This window comes from Myotis brandtii, unplaced genomic scaffold (genome assembly GCF_000412655.1).
Source record: "Myotis brandtii unplaced genomic scaffold, ASM41265v1 scaffold383, whole genome shotgun sequence".
Taxonomy (NCBI): Eukaryota; Metazoa; Chordata; class Mammalia; order Chiroptera; family Vespertilionidae; genus Myotis; species Myotis brandtii.
The window spans coordinates 797,358-815,525 of record NW_005364711.1 but is presented as its reverse complement, the minus strand read 5'-3'; the positions used below and the strand labels follow the sequence as shown (position 1 = coordinate 815,525).

At 44.3% G+C, this 18,168-nt stretch overlaps 1 protein-coding gene across 1 annotated transcript; it reads right to left on the bottom strand.

Moving 5' to 3' along the window:
* Nucleotides 1–479: 479 nt before the first annotated feature.
* Nucleotides 480–1,590, bottom strand: LOC102243369 (myosin regulatory light chain 2, smooth muscle major isoform). Its single transcript, XM_005872536.2, has one exon. It carries the CDS (start codon nt 1,526–1,528, stop codon nt 1,010–1,012), a length of 519 nt encoding a protein of 172 aa, XP_005872598.1. The 5' UTR covers nt 1,529–1,590; the 3' UTR covers nt 480–1,009.
* Nucleotides 1,591–18,168: the final 16,578 nt, after the last annotated feature.

Sequence of the window (18,168 nt, the reverse complement as noted above, 5' to 3'; positions counted from 1 at the left end):
AATGACCCTCTAGCCATGGCGGGTGCAGTACAGAGCACTCCTGGTGGCTGCCTGGAGCTGACCTCAGGAATCTGTGAAACCAGCTCATTCCCACCTCCATCCCTGAGCTACTGGGATGTGCCCTTCCCGGTTTCCAAAGACTCTTTGTTTTTCCAGGAACACTGAGGTGGCCCTGGAGATGCAGGCTCTAGTCCTAACAGCCGTATGACCTTGACCCCGGCCCCCTCAGGGGCCCAGAACCCCCACTGGGATTTGCTATGGCGATTCCTGTAGTTCCTCCCACTCTGCCCTCTACCTCCCAGGAGGCTGTTTCCCTCAGCACCTCTGTCCACTCCCCGCTGCTGGTCTGGTCGCAGCTGGACCTTGGGAGTGGGGGCTGGAGGGGAGGAATGGGCAGCCACTGGGGATGGGAGAAGGTGGGAGGTTGTTTGGAGTCTATTGGGCCCTTATTTCACAGACCACAGACACACGGACCAAAGCAGTGTTCAGCCTTCTATTAGACTCCGCCTCTCGGAGGAGCCCACACCCCGTGGGTGGGGTGTTCTGGGCAGGGCAAGGGGGGCTCTGTCACCCTCTCCTCGGGAGGACCGTGTGGGGTGAGGTTCGTGTTTGTGGCAGTGTCTGGGAAAGGGCTTCATGCCGCGCATGGGGTGCACTTGAAGTGGTGCACAGGGCCCTTCCTGTGGGGACAGCCCGGGGATGGGCAGGCAACAGCCGAGCCTGGGCTCTCCTTCGGGGCCTTCCCTTGGCACCTTCAGGCCCAGTCCTCTGGCCCAGCTCCCTAGATGATCCTTCCTTGGAGGGCCAGTGGGCACACCTGCCTCACAGCAGCTGTGTGATCCTTGCCTGGCACTGCCTCTCTGGGCCTGTTTCCTCCACTGGGAGCTGGGCCCTAACCCCTCAGAGGGAGGCTCCCCTGAGTGGGTCCCCTGGGCATGAGCAGGTGCAGACTGTGTGTGTGTGGAGCAGGTGACTGGGACAGGGGCTGGACATGGGGGCCTTGGGAGGCCTAGTGGTCTTTGTCCTTGGCACCGTGTTTGAGGATGCGGGTGAACTCCAGGTAGTTGAAGTTGCCTTTCTTGTCAATGGGTGCCTCATGGTACATCTCGTCCACTTCCTCGTCTGTGAAGCAGTCACCCATGGTGGTGAGCAGCTCCCGAAGATGGTCCTCAGGGGTAAAACCTGAGGCCTCTTCGTCGAAGCAGGCAAAGGCATTGTGGATCACATCCTCGGGGTCCATGCCATTCAGCTTCTCCCCAAACACCGTCAGGAACATGGTGAAGTTGATGGGCCCAGGGACCTCGCTCATCATGCGCTCCAAGTACTCATCTGTGGGGTTCTTCCCTGGGGAGGCCAGCATGTCATGCAAGTCCTCCTTGTCAATGAAGCCATCTAGGTTCTGGTCGATCATGTTGCAGGCCTCCTTAAACTCCTGGACCTGGGACTGGTCGAACATCGCAAAGACATTGGATGTGGCCCGCTGTGGCTGCTTCTTGGTGATCTTGGCCTTGGCTCGCTTACTGGACATCTTGGCTTCCGGTGGGTGGGGCTTCCCTGGTGTGGACAAGGTACTCTTTCAGTGCGCAGAGCTGGTGCCCTGTATTTTTATTTCCTAAATTTGGCAACCTAGGCGGAGGGTACTCAGCTTGTAGCAAAGGACACAATGGGGTTTGGGCAGACTGCTCCTGAGCAGCTAGCAGCTGATAAGCTTGTTTGATCTGCTCACCATCTCCACTTCTCTCCCTTCCCACAGCCATTGGGGACGCCTGCCTAGTGTGCAGGCTGTGCACCTGCTCTGCACCAGATAATTTCTATTAAGGAATTACTGTTGATTACACTGTATCATAATAGCATTATCATTCTTTTTAAAAGGGGGTTTTATCTCTTAGAGATGTATACTAAAATATTTATAGATAAAATAAGCTATCTGACATTTGCTTCAAAATAGTATCAGGAGGGAATACATACTGTCGGAAAAAGGCAGATCATGCCTGGCCGGTGTGGCTCAGTGGTAGAGCATCAGCCTATGCACCAACAAAGGATTTTGGATGTGATTCCCAGTCAAGGGCACGTACCTGGTCGGGGTGCATTCAGGAGGTAACCAATTGATTTGACTCTCTCATATTGATGTTTCTCACTCTCTCTCTCTCTTTCTCTCCCCTCATCTCTCTTTCTCTTCCCCCTCTTCCCTCTCTTCCACTGTGTCTAAAAAATAGAAATGAAAAAATCAATGGCCCAACTGGCATGGCTCAGTAGTTGAGCGTCCACCTATGAACCAGGAGGTCACGGTTTGATTCCCAGTCAGGGCACATGCCCAGGTCGTGGGCTCGATCACCAGTGGAGGAAGCCAATCAATGATTCTCTCTCATCATTAATGTTTCTATCTCTCTCTCCCCTCCTCTCTGAAATCTATAAAAAAATATTTTTAAAAAACTCAATGGACAAAATATCCTTGGGTGAGGATTAACAACAACAACAACAAAAGGCAGATCATGGTTGCCTGGGATTGGAAGCAGAGGAAGGGATGGACTGCAAAGGGACACAAGGCAATTTGGAGGATGATAGAAATGTTCTGTATTTTGATAATGGTGATGGTTTAAAGGTGTTTTATATCTGTTGTATGGTAAACATCTCATCAAGTTGTATGTTAAAATGAATCCAGTTTATGCACATAAATTTTACCATAATAAAGGTATACATTTAATAAAGGCATACCTTAATAAAAGTACTAGTTAAACAACTAAAATATGGAAGGAGAAGTGGATGAGCATGTGGATTAGACAGGGTTAGCCACAGGATCCTGGTTGGTATGGCAGGTGATGCTTATGCATAAAGTTCATTACACTGACCATCTGCTCTTTGAACTATCTATGTTTAAATTTCTCCATAATAAAAAGTTTTTCAGCCCTGGCCAGTTTTGCTCAGTGGATAGAGCACCAGCCTGCGGACTGAAGGGTCCCCAGGTTCGATTCCAGTCAAGGGCACATGCCCGGGTTGTGCGTCCAGACCGCTCCCACAGGAACTTGCACTGCCCCCATCACAGCACACTTATTCACTTTTTGTGTTAAGAACTGTTCATTTTGCTGCTGAACTCACCAGACTATAAAGCTCTGAGGACAGGGACAGAGGCACCCAGCTCACTGCCCATCACGCAACAGGCACTCACACACAGAACACTGAGGTCTTTTAAGTCTTTCTCTGGAAGGACGGACAATGTCTTATTCAGGGGTCCTCAAACTTTTTAAACAGGGGGCCAGTTCACTGTCCCTCAGACCGTTGGAGGGCCGGACTATAAAAAAAACTATGAACAAATTCCTATGCACACTGCACATATCTTATTTTGAAGTAAAAAAACCAAAACAGGAACAAATACAATATTTGTATTTGCATGTGGCCCGAGGTCCGTAGTTTGAGGAGTTACCATCTAGGATTTTACATTTGTATTTCCTCTGACTCTAAGTTCTCATTGCACGTTAATGAACAAAACTGAAGTCCTAAAAAAGTAAAAAAGTCAGACAAAAGCACAGGATCATATTACCGTGTAAATGTCCTTTCAATCTTTCTTTGTTTAGTCCAGCTGCATTTTTGCATGTAATACGCCTGTATTTGCCACCTGTTTTCTGGTTCCAAGGGAGGCTGACTCATAGTCGCAAAGGGTGGGATGTGCAAATTTGAAAATTTGGTGAAGCAGAACTTCGAAATACTGATCCAGCCACACTTAAAACCACCGCTGATCTGGCCAGGCATTGCTTGGTGGAGGTTGGGATGCTATGCTGTTAGAAAGCGCCCGCCTCTCCCCACAGGGGTGGCCTCCGAGTTAATTGCTTCTTAACGGTTGGGAACCAGCTTTCCCGCCAAGTGTCTGAGGGACACACCCAGTTCCCTGGCTCGGGCTGGATGTGAAAGTGAAAGGTTCCGACTGAACTCCCTGGCTGGGATCTGTCAGGAGGAAGAACAGGTGGCACTTAACTCGAGGGTGCTCCCAAGTGGCTGTGGACCAGCAATGGTCCCCTACGGAGAGAGGCAAGATGTGTGAGCCAAACTGTAAGTATGGAAGTACAGGTACTGGATACAGAGGCCTTGACTGTAACTTCCACCAGTGGCTGGATATGCCAGCATCACAGGGGACACCAGGAGCTTAGAACAAATGCATCATTATGCTTGATCATGTCCAAGCTCAGTGGTTCTCAACCTGTGGGTCGCGATCCCTTTGGGGGTCGAACAACCTTTTCACAGGGGTCGCCTAAGACCATCGGAAAACACATATATAATTACATATTGTTTTTGTGATTAATCACTATGCTTTAATTATGTTCAATTTGTAACAATGAAAATACATCCTGCATATCAGATATTTACATTACGATTCATAACAGTAGCAAAATTACAGTTATGAAGTAGCAACGAAAATAATTTTATGGTTGGGGGTCACCACAACATGAGGAACTAACTGTATTAAAGGGTCGCAGCATTAGGAAGGTTGAGAACCATTGCCCTAGCTGGTTTGGCTCAGTGCGTAGAGCGTCGGCCAGTGGACTGAAGGGTCCCAGGTTCGATTCCAGTCAAGGGCACATGCCCAGGTTGTGGGCTGGATCCCCAGTGGGGGGCATGCAGGAGGCAGCCAATCAATGATCTCTCTCATCATTGATGTTTCTATCTCTCTCTCCCTCTCCCTTTCTCTTTGAAATAATAATAAAAAATATATTTTTTAAAAAACTGCACAGTGGATAGAGCATCGGCCTGGGGACTAAAGAGTCCCGGGTTCAATTCTGGCCATGGGTTGCGGGCTCGATCCCCAGTTGGGGGTGTGCAGCAGACAGCCTATCAATGATTCTCTCTCATCATTGATGTTTCAAATATCTCTCTCTCTCCCTTTCCCTTCCTCTCTGAAATCAATAAAAAAAAAATTTTTTTTTAAAGATTAGCTCTTAATATTATTTTATAAGGACACCATACATCATATAAGAACACTGTTTGCCTCTTTTCAATACTATTGTTTTGCTGCTTATTCAGTCTTTTAAAAATGAATTCTAGTAGTAGCATGTGAATTTTTTTGTGTGTACTCGATGTTTCACTTTATTTTATTTTTTAAATATATTTTTATTGACTTCAGAGAGGAAGGAAGAGAGATAGAAATATTAATGATGAGAGAGAAACATTGATTGGCTGCCTCCTGCACACCCCACACTGGGGATCAAGCCTGCAACACAGGCATGTGTCCTGACCAGGAATCAAACCATGACTTCTTGGTTCATAGGTCAATGCCCAACCACTGAGCCACAGATGTTTCACTTCAGTCAAGAACAGAAGGGTTTTCAGACACAAATATCTTAATTGACTAAAACTGACCTTAAGGATTCATCGTAAAACTGTCACAGCAGTAACAAAATATATGTCTTTGGACTTAGGATATAAAAACATATAAAAGCTATTTCTACAATTTCTTTCTCCATCTAAAATCATTTTGCTGTAAATTAAATATTAAATTTTCTGCCATGCTTGTGCCATGGAAGAACTGTGATCATTAATCTGAGTTGGATTGCATTCTCTGGGAACCTGTTTACACTGTCAGGAGGATGTGACAGCCACTTTTCAGGATCACAATCCAATAAGCATTGTGCAGCTCAGAGCTTTTCAGTTTTCACATTCAGTGGCAGCCGTTATACATGCAATTTCCTTCAGATGTTAATGGACAGGCCAGAATTGCATTTGGCTTTCTGAGTCATAACTTTGTTATAAATAATTCTTTTTTTAATGGTCCTCATTGTTTTAATCAATAATTAGGTCTTCGTTTCTTGAAGAATATGAAGTGTCAGGGGTTTTATCTGAGGTTCTCAAATTGTGGGTTGGAAGACTTTTTTTGTTCATTTTCATTGGATTAGTGATGAAATCTTTATTAAATAATTTGAAAGTCCTGTCTGCAAATTTTATGTGGGTCATGCTCAGCAGAAGTCTGCTCACTTTCATTGTTTCCAGTTTTCTGAAATGTAAGCAGACTGCTTTCTATTTCTTCTCTGAGCTCCACTTTTGAATTTTCTATCTCTGTGATGATCTTGACTTGTACTCATTTTCAAAATTACTTGAATAAAGCTGACATTTATATCTACATTTTTGGGAAACTCACATCTTATTACATTTTTTTAATTAAAATTCATAATTCTAGCCTTCGGTATGCATCTAGTTGCCACTGTATTTGTCCATTCAGTTGCCAATTCATATAATGTTTCATGATTATCGCATCTAGACCTGCAGATACACAAATTTAAGAGTAATATGAATTATTTAATGTCACAAAATATTTTTGGCTGTCACTTGCAACGGTTGCAAACAGCAGAACCATGTACCGCTGGGTAATACCTTGTTATACAAGAGTCTATTCATGCCATCCGAGAGGAAGGATTTGACATGTTAATTGGTTTGTCTTTTATTCTTAAGTGGTTCCTCCTCCTCACACTCTGAAGCTGTGTCTAGCTCCATGTGAGCAGCAGCACAACCTACAAATGTTCATGGCATTTGGTCTCAGTCCCTTTCTGTTTCAAGGACATAGGACTAAAAATGTAACAAAGCAAATTCTTGGGTGTATAGACTGTGCTGTGCCAGCACTGGGGGCCAAATCCCAACTGATGGGCATCCTTACATTTCTTGATACACTTATCTGTTGTGTTCAGGATGTGTGCGGTCCTCCAACGCTCAAGGCCTGGGCCCCTTCTGCTTGGGTTAAGGGCAGTGGTGGCCAGTTTGGATGCTGTTTGAGGAACCAGTGAGAGATCCATGGAGAGTGGGATTCCTGGCATACTAAAGACGGGGAGAAAGGAGCCACTCCAGGAGAGATTGGGAGAGAAGGCAGAGGCAGATTTCCCATTAGGCTAATGAAGCTCAGCTTTAAGGTCCCTCATTTGCACAGATTGCTCTATCTTCCCATCAATGCTTGCCATGAGTACTGTGTCAGTTTCCTTTTGCTGCTGTAACAAGCCACCCTAAATTTAGTGGCATAAGACCACACAAATTTATTCTCTTACAGTTCTGAAGGTGAGAAGTCCAAAATGGATTTTACTGGGCTAAGATATTGGTCAGGCTGCCTTCTTTCTGGAGAAACTGTTACCTTGCCTTTTCTAGCTCCTAGAGGCTGTCCACATTCCTTGGCTCACGTCTCCTTCCCTGGCTCTACCCCTGCTGCATCCCTCTCCTAAGGACCCTTGTGATTATGCTGGTTTCATACGGAGACTCCAGGATTTCATTAATCCCCTCATCTCAGGATCCTTCACTTAATGACTGTGTAAGGTAGCACAGTCAAGGTTCTGAGAAATAAGATATAAACATTTTGGGGGGCATTATTTGGCCTATCACGGGTGCCTAGGAGAGCCTGAGCCTTCAAGGGAAAAATGCTGAGGCCTCTAGTCAAAGTAGGGTCATGAAAAGAAGGAATGGCTCCATTTTGTCCAGAGTAAGAGCAAGAATGAATTGATGAAATATAGGGAGAATTACTTTGTAAAATATGTGACTGTCCAACCCCTATGCTGTACACCTGAGACTAATACAAAATATTATTGAAGGTACACTGTAATTGGAGGGGGAATAAAAGAAGAAGTTTCCATAGGAGGAAAACTAGGGGGAGCTGAAGGTGTTGAGTGTTTGGGGGAAATCCTGGCTCAAAGTCATCCCAATCAGCAGGATCCTTCCCTTTTATTGTCATTTAGGGAACTTGTCACAGTTATAAGTCCTAGATCGGACCTTCTCTTCCAAGGATCATATCTGTTCCACACACCTCGTCCTTCACTATCTGCAACACACACACACACACACACACACACACACACACACACACACACACCTCAGTGCACAAATCAGAGGCAGAACTCTCATGATGTCCTCAGTGGTAGAGTGGATCATTTAAAAGTTAGGACAGTTATTGAATGAAAAATACATATATATTTCATTTTCTCAAAGGAATACTATTACAGTGGAACAGTAGTCTCCCAACCAAGGACTCAGCACACAATAAGTCAGAGATATGGTCAAAATATATCCTCAGAGGAAAGATGATAAAACCCGTAATCACCAAGAACAATAAAAGCGTGCTCCCGCTTCTATAAAACCAACTTAAATGCACTCTACAGAATGATTAGGCAAGGGGTCCAATGAATTGAAGTGAGCATGAAAGTGCCATTGAATCAAATATTTGAACCATAGCTTAATTTGATGGCATAAGGTGGTCAATGAAAATCTTGCTCAACTTGTTAGAGTTTAGGATGGCTCATCTGAGATAATTTAATGATGCAAGATATCTCACAGATGCCTTTATTTTCTCCTGGTGTAGTTCCCTGGAGCAAGCAGAGGTATTTAAAACTGCTTCCATGAAGTACATTATCCAATGCTCAATGCATTATTGATAATGCGGTCATTCTAGCTAACCTGGTGCAGAGTATTGAAGACACAAGGAGTACTGGATGGGGTGGGGACCTGGAACTTGACACACCCACTCAGGGTATGCCCTGGAAAGGCAGCCCACAAGTGTGGGTGCTGGGAGGCAGCACACGGAAGCTGTGGAGCAAGGCAATGATGGTAAGCAGTTGTTTAGTAAAATAGAAGGCATGAGGGACAAGCGGTGGCTAAAGGATAGCAACAGAACAGGTAATAAATTATCAACCCTGGCATTGTCAGTGCCCCAATCACCACTTAAAATACTTCTGAGTGACTCTGAAGATCCGTGACATGCAGTCACTTGTCATTTTTCCAGGACAAACACCTTAAACACCTGAGTGTGTGGGTACTAGTTCAATGAATGACCAATATTCCCTCTCACCATGACTGTGGTTCTTTGCTCATGGTTGGGCATGCAGAACCTTTTCTTAGGTGATTTAAAAAATAACAATAACCATAGTGTTTTTTTCCTTTGGAAAAGAAAGCTGCTGATGCCGTTATTAAGTGGAAGAGAAATTCAGTTCAGAAATGAAATATAACTGAATGTTGAACTCAGATGTGCTACACTCTAACAAAAAGAAATGTAAGCAGCTGAGTATGACACAAAAACTGGTTTTCAAGGGAGAGTTCCATTTTATTTATTTTAAAAAAAACATGTTTTTATTGATTTCAGAGAGGAAGGGAGAGGGAGAGAAAGAGAGAAACATCAATGATGAGAGAGAATCTTTGATCGGCTGCCTCCTGCATGCCCCCTAGTTGGGATGGAGCCCATAACCCAGGCATGTGCCTTTGACTGGAAGGGAACCTGGGATCCTTCAGTCCGCAGGCCGATGCTCTATCCACTGAACCAAACTGGCTAGGGCAGTGATGTTTTTTAAAAATGTGTTTTTATTGATTTTTAGAAAGAGAGGAAGGGAAAGGGATAGAGAGATAGAAACATCGATGAGAGAGAAACATCATAGATTGGCTGTCTCCTGCATGCTCCCTATTGGGGACTGAGCCTGCAACCCAGGTATGTGCCTTGACTAGGAATCAAACCAGTGACCTCTTGGTTCATGGGTTGATTGTCACTCACCGAGCCACACTGGCTGGGCTACATTAGTGATATAAATTTTAAGTGTACAATATAGTGATTTGACATCATGGAACTCTTTTTCAAGCAATACCTTCCAGTCTTCTGAGGAACTACTTTTTACAAAGAGCACACTTTGGGAAATGATGGTCTCAGGAAACATACTCCTCATGAAAACTGGTTAATTCCAGGATTTTCTCAAAGAAACTACTGACTCATTATAGTCTATGGAAGCTAAGCTGGGTAGAACAAGCTGTATTTGGCTTTTTCTGTTTCTAGTCTTCAATCTTTAACAATAACTCCCTACAATTAATGCCAGCATTCAAAAAGTACGAAAAATATGCATATTAAATCTCATGAGATTACCCAGTACTTCTGTCCTCAGGAAAGGACCACAGCTGGTCACAGCGGGAGATCACCCTTGAAATTCCGTCAATACCTTTTGACTGATATGGAGATGAGATTTTTTTTTCCTGCTCCTATTATTCTTCCTGTTAAACCCCAGGCCACCAGCTCTTATGCCATGTTTTTCCCTTACGCTCACAGAACCACACATGTTTACCGAGAGCTGTCTATTCTGTGTTCTGGATTATGTACACCGGCTACACATTTACCAGAGTACAACTAAATACCTGGAAATGGAAGAGGCCTACCAGTAGGAACATATTTTATTGGAGGAAAAACATTCTAATTACGTACATTTTCCTTGTATTGCTATTTCTGATCAGACCGTATTTACTAGGTCATTTGAAATGATAATGAGTGTCTATCTCAGTGGGTCTCATCCTGGTGTACATGAAAATAATTTGCGGAGCTATGAAAAACTATAAATAATTGGGCCATATCTGGGACTCTCTGAATTAGAACCTCCAGGGAGAAGCTTAAGTGCATGTATTCTTTTTTTTTTTAAATATGTTTTTATTGATTTCAGAGGGAGTAAGGGAGAGGGAAAAGGAGATAGAAACATCAATGATGAGAGAGAATCATTGATCGGCTGCCTCCTGAATGCCCCCTACTGGGGATTGAGCCTGCAACCCAGGCATGTGCCCTGACCAGGAATCAAATCGTGACCTGCCGGTTCATAGGTCGACACTCAACCACTGAGCCACACCAGCCGGGCCAAGCATATGTACTCTTAAAAGCTCTGTAATTTATTCTCTGGCATTTATGTTGTGGCCTTTCTTTGTTATTTTTATGATTTTTAATTGGATTTATTGAGGTGACATTGGTTAATAAAATCTATAGGTTTCAGGCGTATGTAGCCTTTCTTTTTTAATAAACAATTTTCCCATATGGTCTCACCTAAATATTTCTCCTGATTTTGATTTAAAATAACAAAGAATATTTTTAAAGAAAATAAATTAATTCCAAAACCACTTCCCAAACACTAACAAATGTTGTTTTTCCATCTCTGGCTCTAGTCCTTGTCCATGTAAAGAAATCTTTGAATTCTGAATTTGTCACTTAGCATTTTATTTAAAAAATTTTCCATGCTATCCTATAGTGATAATAATTGTAATTTTAGGAATTATATAATATTCCAGCAAGTATTTATTGGTATCGTAATTTAGCTAACCATTTCCATACAATTGGACATTTAAGCTGTTTCACTATTTTTAGTTGTTCTAGAGAAAATGGCAATGAAGGACTTGATGTGTATGGATTTTGCTTTTCTTTTGAATCAATTCCATTGGGATAATTTTCTGAAAATCTGGTTTTTATTTCTGGAAATCTGGGTCAAAGGATATGAACGTTTTTTATGACTCTTGTTAATAATTACTAAATTACTTTCCAAACGCTTGAACAAATTCACAAAGCCAAGCCCCAAGTCCATGGTATAACTGCTGAGGTTTTCAGGGAAGGGCTGGCAATACTAAAAGTCTTTTGGATGCTCCCATGACAGGTGGAAGCAACGTGTCCACATATACCAGTCCTAAGAAGAAAGGGGAGAAACCTGATATCAACAGCAGTGTTACGGCACTGCTCAAATATCTCACCTACCATGAGCCAGCGCAGTCCTTGCATTCTAATTCTCAAAATAACCCTGGCAAGTTAGATCTTACTGCCCCTCATTTTACAGATGAGGAAAGGGTGGGGAGAGAGGTTGAATTACTTGCCCAAGGATTATATACCAAGTTAGTACTGAAATAAGGGTTTGAACCCTATGTTTGACCACTGCTATATATACACCACACTGCATTTTCACATCATTGATTTCTGAAGCAGCCACAGAATCTCACCATTTGGATGCCTTCTAAGTCATAAATTGGCTGTAAATGGAATATGATAGAACAGATGAAGTAGGTTAACCATGTCCACAACCCTCTGCCTCTTCCGCCACCTGGAAGTGGATGGAGCCTGCTTCCCTTGAAACTGGGCTGATCCGGTGACTTCTTTTGACCAATAGAATGCAACCTGAGTCATGCAGCCTAGGTCTGGGCCCATGTAGAGAGGTCTAGCTTCCTTGCTGGAGAGGCCACAAGAAGAGAGGAATAAATGCCTGACCAGCCCAGCTGTTCCTACCATTGAAGCTAAGGCATTAGACATGCGACACCATCTTGGATCCTCCAATCACAGTCAAATCACCCAGCCAACAATATATGGAGCTGAAACAAAACATCCTGATGAGCTAGTAACCAGTGAGTGTGTTAAGCCATTTTCAGTGTGGGGGTGTTTTGCTGTGCGATAATATATCACTGGAGCAAGACATTTTATTTTGGTGAATGTCAAATGCAGAAAGAGTACCAGTGAGTTAGACACTCAAGCTTCCCTAACACAAGCAGAATGAAACTCACTGACATTTATCACTTCTCATCCCTTCTCTGTACTCACCTCTGTCACAGCACTGACCCCGCTGCACATGGCCTTTACCTGTGTTCACATCTGCCTTTCCTACGAGATTGGGAGTATTCACTTTGGTAACCACAGTAACAAGGCCTGGCACAAAAGAGTTGCTAATACATATTGGTTGAATGAATCTTGACTTGCTCTTGATGGATTGATAAAAGCCCTTGAAATAGAATATAGCTTTTATTTCTTGAGCTCAGCACTGTGTAGAATACTTTATATGGATTATTTCATTTAATCTCCACACCCCATGAATAGGTCCTATTACTATCTTCATTTTACAGACAGGGAAACGGAGAGGCTAGGTAAAGTGACTTGAGGTTACAAGTGTTTTTTTAAGTACCTGTGCCAAGCAAGGCAAGACTCTAGGCTTTGGCAGCAATTAAATGAATGAAGCCAGTGCAGCGTGGTGCACAAAACCCCCAGAGGCCTGGTTGGCTGATTGTGCCATGGTAGCACCAGCTCTGTTAGGACAAACTCTGAATCGCAGGAATGTCATGGAGGGTTGTGCAGGTCATGTCTTGTTCAAGGACATCCAGCCCAAGGGCAAGGAGGGACTGAAATCTAGACTGTGCTACTGCACTCTGCTCACCATGAAGCCGGGCACAGAACGCTATCTGCCTCTTGCCCAATTTGCACAATACCACTATGAGCAGTGGCAGACCTGAGTGGAACAGTTAGTCTGTGGGAAACTGGAGTGCCTCATCATAAGAAGAAAGAGAGTACTAAGAAATGTGCCATGTTTTACAATGGATAGAGCAAGAAAATGGTTCCAGAGAGACGGCAGGGATGTGTAGAGGTTGGGGAAAATGGAAAATTTGAGTGCAGTATCTGAGCCCCATCCCCAGGGAAGTTACTATCTCCTTGCAGTTATCTGAGACTTCTAGATCTTGCTGTTTCAGGCCACCTCACCTACACTGAAACATATTCAAACTAACAAAATAAACACTGCACAGCAAATTATAAATCCTGCCAGAGAGGGCTCACTGCAGTTTTCTTATAGAGTCCAAACAATTCAAACATCCATAGCCAAGCATCTAGCATGGTCAAGTGGCCTCCTGGGAGTTTCCCAACAGTTGGACCAGGAGATATCTCCCACAGAACAAAATGAGGAAGGTAACAATCTCTGATTATTTCATTGTTTCTCTACATGCATGAGCTTTGCTATAGTTGAAGGATCTACACTGGTTTTGGGTAGAACTTTATTCACCCTGCCTGAAGTAGTTTGCAAACTTTTTTAGTCTCCACTTCCGAACTGAACTGCCATCGGAAGAAGCTGGGAAGCGTGGAGGGGGCTCTGGGAAATGGCAGCCATACCCCCACAAGCACCCACTGAGCAGAACTGGAATTAAGATCTTAAATATACTATATAGCCGGAAAATTCCCAAGAAATATATGGTGGTGATGGTGCCAGAGCCTGGGGAGTGCCTATTTGAGGCCCTTCACCAAAGCCATAGGGCCTCTGCCTGGTGGAGCCATGACATCTTGGGTCCAGGGGGCAGGAAGGGGACAGCCCCCTTTGATCACCCGCTGAATGACTTTTCATTTCTGTTTACCACCTGGCATCTATGGGTTCAAGAGAGAAGGGTTCTGTATCAGTTTCTTAGGGCTGCTATAACAAATTAGCACAAGATGTCAGTAGGGCCCTGCTCCCTCTGAGACCTGAGGGGAATCCTTCCTTGCCTCTTCCTGGCTTTTGGTGGTCTGCTGGCAATCTTTGGTGTTTCTTGGCATATCTCTATATATAAAACCCTAATATGCAAATAGACAGAACAGTGTAACAACCAACCACCAAACAACTGGTCGCTATGATGTGTGCTGACCACCAGGGGGAGCACGCACAGAACATGGCGGGCGTTGGCAGCAGGCGGCAGAGCACGGGACATGGTGGGTGTTGGCCGCAGCAGGATGGTGGAGCAGGTGAGCGGGGGTGCCAGACCAAGGCGGGGCGCCGATCGCTATCATCGGGGCAAGCCTCTGGTGGTTACTGAAATTTCTTTGCTCCTGTGCACCACGTTCCCACCCAGCACTCACACTTGCTGCCAGCACTGGCCCCCCGCTCACAACTGCTGCCGGTGCCCAGCACCGGCCCTGATGGTTCGGCACAGTCAGTGGGTGCAAGCAGCAGCTGCTGGCCCTGATTGCCCCTGAGGGCTTCTCCACCTCCCCCTGCTCCTGAGGGGTGATCGGGGCAGCAGCTGCCGCTGGCACCCACTGCTGGTGCTGGCCTCAATCACTCCGCAATGTCAGTGGGTGCGAGCGCAGGGCCGGTGCTGTTAGCATATGGGCCGGAGTGGGTCTGTCAGCAGACAGGGGACCAGGGGCCAAGGTGGGAGGGGCCGGGTGGGTGTGCAGAGGATGGGCCAAGACCGCCCCTCTGTGCCCACCGCAGCCTCGTGGCCCACAGTTCCTTTCAAGGTGCACAAATTAGTGCACTGGACCCCTTATATACACATAATGCCAATCCTTGGCCATCATGTGGTGTTCTCTGTGTTTCCCTGTATTCCCATGGCCATCTTCTTATGAGGACATCAGTCATATTGTATAGGGGGCTAGTCTACTCTAGTATGACCTCAACTGCACTAATTACATCTGCAACAACCCTGTGTTTAAGTAAGGTCATGTTCTCAGGTACTGGGGGTTAGGACTTCAACACATTTTTTTTTTTTTATAGAGACACAATTCAGTCTATAGCATATATGTTCCTATATAACACTGCTTCCTGGATCTCTAGGTCTGCCTCCAGCAGCAGAGTGGTAAGTTGGTTAATCCATGATTTCTTGGGTTAAACTCTTGCCTCTACTGCTGTGTAACTAAGCACTATAAAATAGGAATACAGCATAACAAGGGCATCTAGTTTTTGAGGTTGGTGAAGGATTAGGATGAAATACTTTGCACAGTACTGGGCATTAACTGCTTATGAAGTATTAGCCATTAGTGTTGTTATTCCCCAACTCTTTCCATTGACTTTTCTAGGAGTAGATAATTTATTCTTCCCTGCAGACACCCATGTTCCTGGGCCAGAACCAAATGCCTCTTCCATTTAGGGAACAGAGAGTGGGGTAGAGAGAGAAGGGTTTCGTTTCATTTGTTTATTCAGTTAAGCAGAAGGAATAAAGGCAGTTCATGTTTGTTAGCACTAAAGAAAAGTTCTTCCTATAGATGCTTCTGGTAGGAAAGATAGGACATTTCTCAAGTATGTACCCCCTGAAGTTGAAGGGGCTGCCAAGAGAAGACAACTTTTTAAAAGAGCCTCCCAAGATGATGTTTCCATGAAATTCCTTCAGGATCCTATATCAAACCCTCCCTCAGCTTCCTGACAGGTTCAGAGGTTTCCTCATGTTTGAGTCTTAGAACTGAAAGTTCACTCAAATGAAAAACATTCACAAGATGTTCAAGATGTAGAAAACAGAAAGGCCAGTCACATAAAAATCAACCTGTCAGGTGGACCAGTGCCTTCCATAGGTCAATCACTGCCTCTCTTTTTGGAGAGAATTATCAGAAAGTTGCTTGGCGAGTAGAGTCAGAATAACGCTATGAGTTATAGGATTTAGAGGAATAATAGTGTCCGGTTCTGATCTGACCCATTTCCACTCATCAGAGAGGGCACTTACTTGATTAGATAGAATTGGGTACCTTCTCCCTTAGATGGGCACTGCTGTTTTATGCATCCTAGGTTAAAATCCCTGCCTTAAGTAGACCTTTACCCACTTTTAGCTGATGTTACAGTTTAAGCCTAATAATGTAATTTTACTTTCGTCAAGGCCAAGTTCTTAGGCTTACCTTCCATTCTCACCTTCCTTCTCATTCCTCCACCTTCTAATCTTATATTAAGGTCCCCCTGTGACCTCTGAACTGCCCTGACTTTGTGACCACCTCCTCAGCTAGACCTTTGAATAATTGTGAATACAGTTAACTCTATGTTCTCACCTTTTCCCCTTCGAGTTGTGTCTTTTTTTTAAAAGGATCAGTTGTTTTAAACTTTAAAAAAACATGTTGTTATTGATTTCAGAGAGAGGAAGGGAGAGGGAAAGATAGAAACATCAATGATGAGAGAGAATCATCAATTGGCTGCCTCCTGCACGCTCCTACTGGGGATAGAGCCCACAACCTGGGCATGTGCCCTGACCGGGAATTGAACTGTGACCTCCTGGTTCATGGGTGGATGTTCAACCACTGAGCCATACCGGCTGGGCTGATTTGTAGCTTGTACTTTACCTAGTATTCCATATCTCCGCTGTCCCCTCATTCCATTTATCCTGGCAGGCTTTGCCCATGTCCTCACACATAAGATATGACTGACATATTGATCTCATTTGTCCCCTGTTTTCTGTCCCTCCTTCTCATAACCATATTCTTGCCTCATCTCCCTCTTTCTTCTACCTCTCTCTCCCCATTTTTTCCTACCAAGGCTTCTAGGACTTTACCTGTCTCTCCCCCTGCCCCCTCACAAATATACATCTTCTTCTCAGTTTCTTCTTTAGACATTTCTTACCTCCACCACCATCAGGACATTGTCTTTTAAAAAAAAATCCACTTTTTACATGGTTTTCAATACATATTTATACTTCCCACCCAGACCACTTCTCTGAGCTCGTCTTGCACATCCAACTTAATTACTACTTGCACTTGGATGTCACAAAACAGTACCAATTTTAATGGGTCCAAAATGAAACTAATAATTCCCTGCCACGGTCTCGCCCATCTCAATAAACTGCTTCCCATTTCACACAGTAACTCAAGCCAGAGGAAGCATTGTTCCCTTTTCCTTACCTCCAACAACATGAGCGAGTCTTGCTGCTACTATTTCCAAACTATATTTTGAATCCAAAGCAGTCTCTTCACGCCCACTGCCATGACTCTTAGCTCAGGTCAGCATCATTTCTTACCTGGACCACTGCAGCAGCCTCCCAACTGTTCTCCCTGCTTGTACGCTGGTCTTCCTCTAGTTCCTTCTTTCCACAGTAGCGACAGATCCCTTTTAAAAACAGAAATAATATTGTGCCAGTCTTTACTAAGCCTTCTTGAATGTCTTCCCATTTATTCACTAAACATATTTTTTACTGAGTGCCCCATGTGTGCCATGCCCTCAATAATGCCTACTGTCATGAAATAAATGAAGTATATAGTATGTAGATAGAGCTAAGAGCTATAAAGAAAAAATAAAGAAGGTGTGAAGGACAGGAACTTGTGTGTGTGTTTCCAATTTTAAATAGGGAATTGAGGGAAGAAGGTTTCACTGAGACTGTGTAGGTGATCTTTGAGCAAAGGACTTGAAAGAGGTGAGGGAGTGAGCTCTGCAGAATATTCTCGTTGGAGGGAATAGCAAATGCAAAGGCCCTGTGGTAGAAGTATGCTTGGCTTTGGGACTGACTGAGCAGAATAGGATAAAATCCAAGCTTTACTAAGATGGGTTTTGGAATAAATGGTTTATAAGATGGCCCAGTTCCCTTGCCATCCCCCCAAAACCCTCCTCCCTCTATCTCTCCAACCCCCTTTCCCGGCACTCTTCCCACCTGGCTATATGCCATTCACACTGATGTCAGTTTACCAGAAGTTGTTTCCTGCTTTTGCCTGTGTTGTTGCCTCTGCTGAAACACACTCCCAACCCTTTATTCCCATGTACAATTTGCAAGGCCAGCTTCTTCTCATCCAGTAGGTTTAGATTTCACCAAAGGCCATTTCAAACCACAGGACCTAAAATAGGTCTCGTCTTGCTATTTTTCTATTTCAGTTTCCTATTTGTTTCCTTCATGGCACTAATTACACCCTGCAATTGGGATATATGTGTGTACACACACACACACACACACACACACATATATATA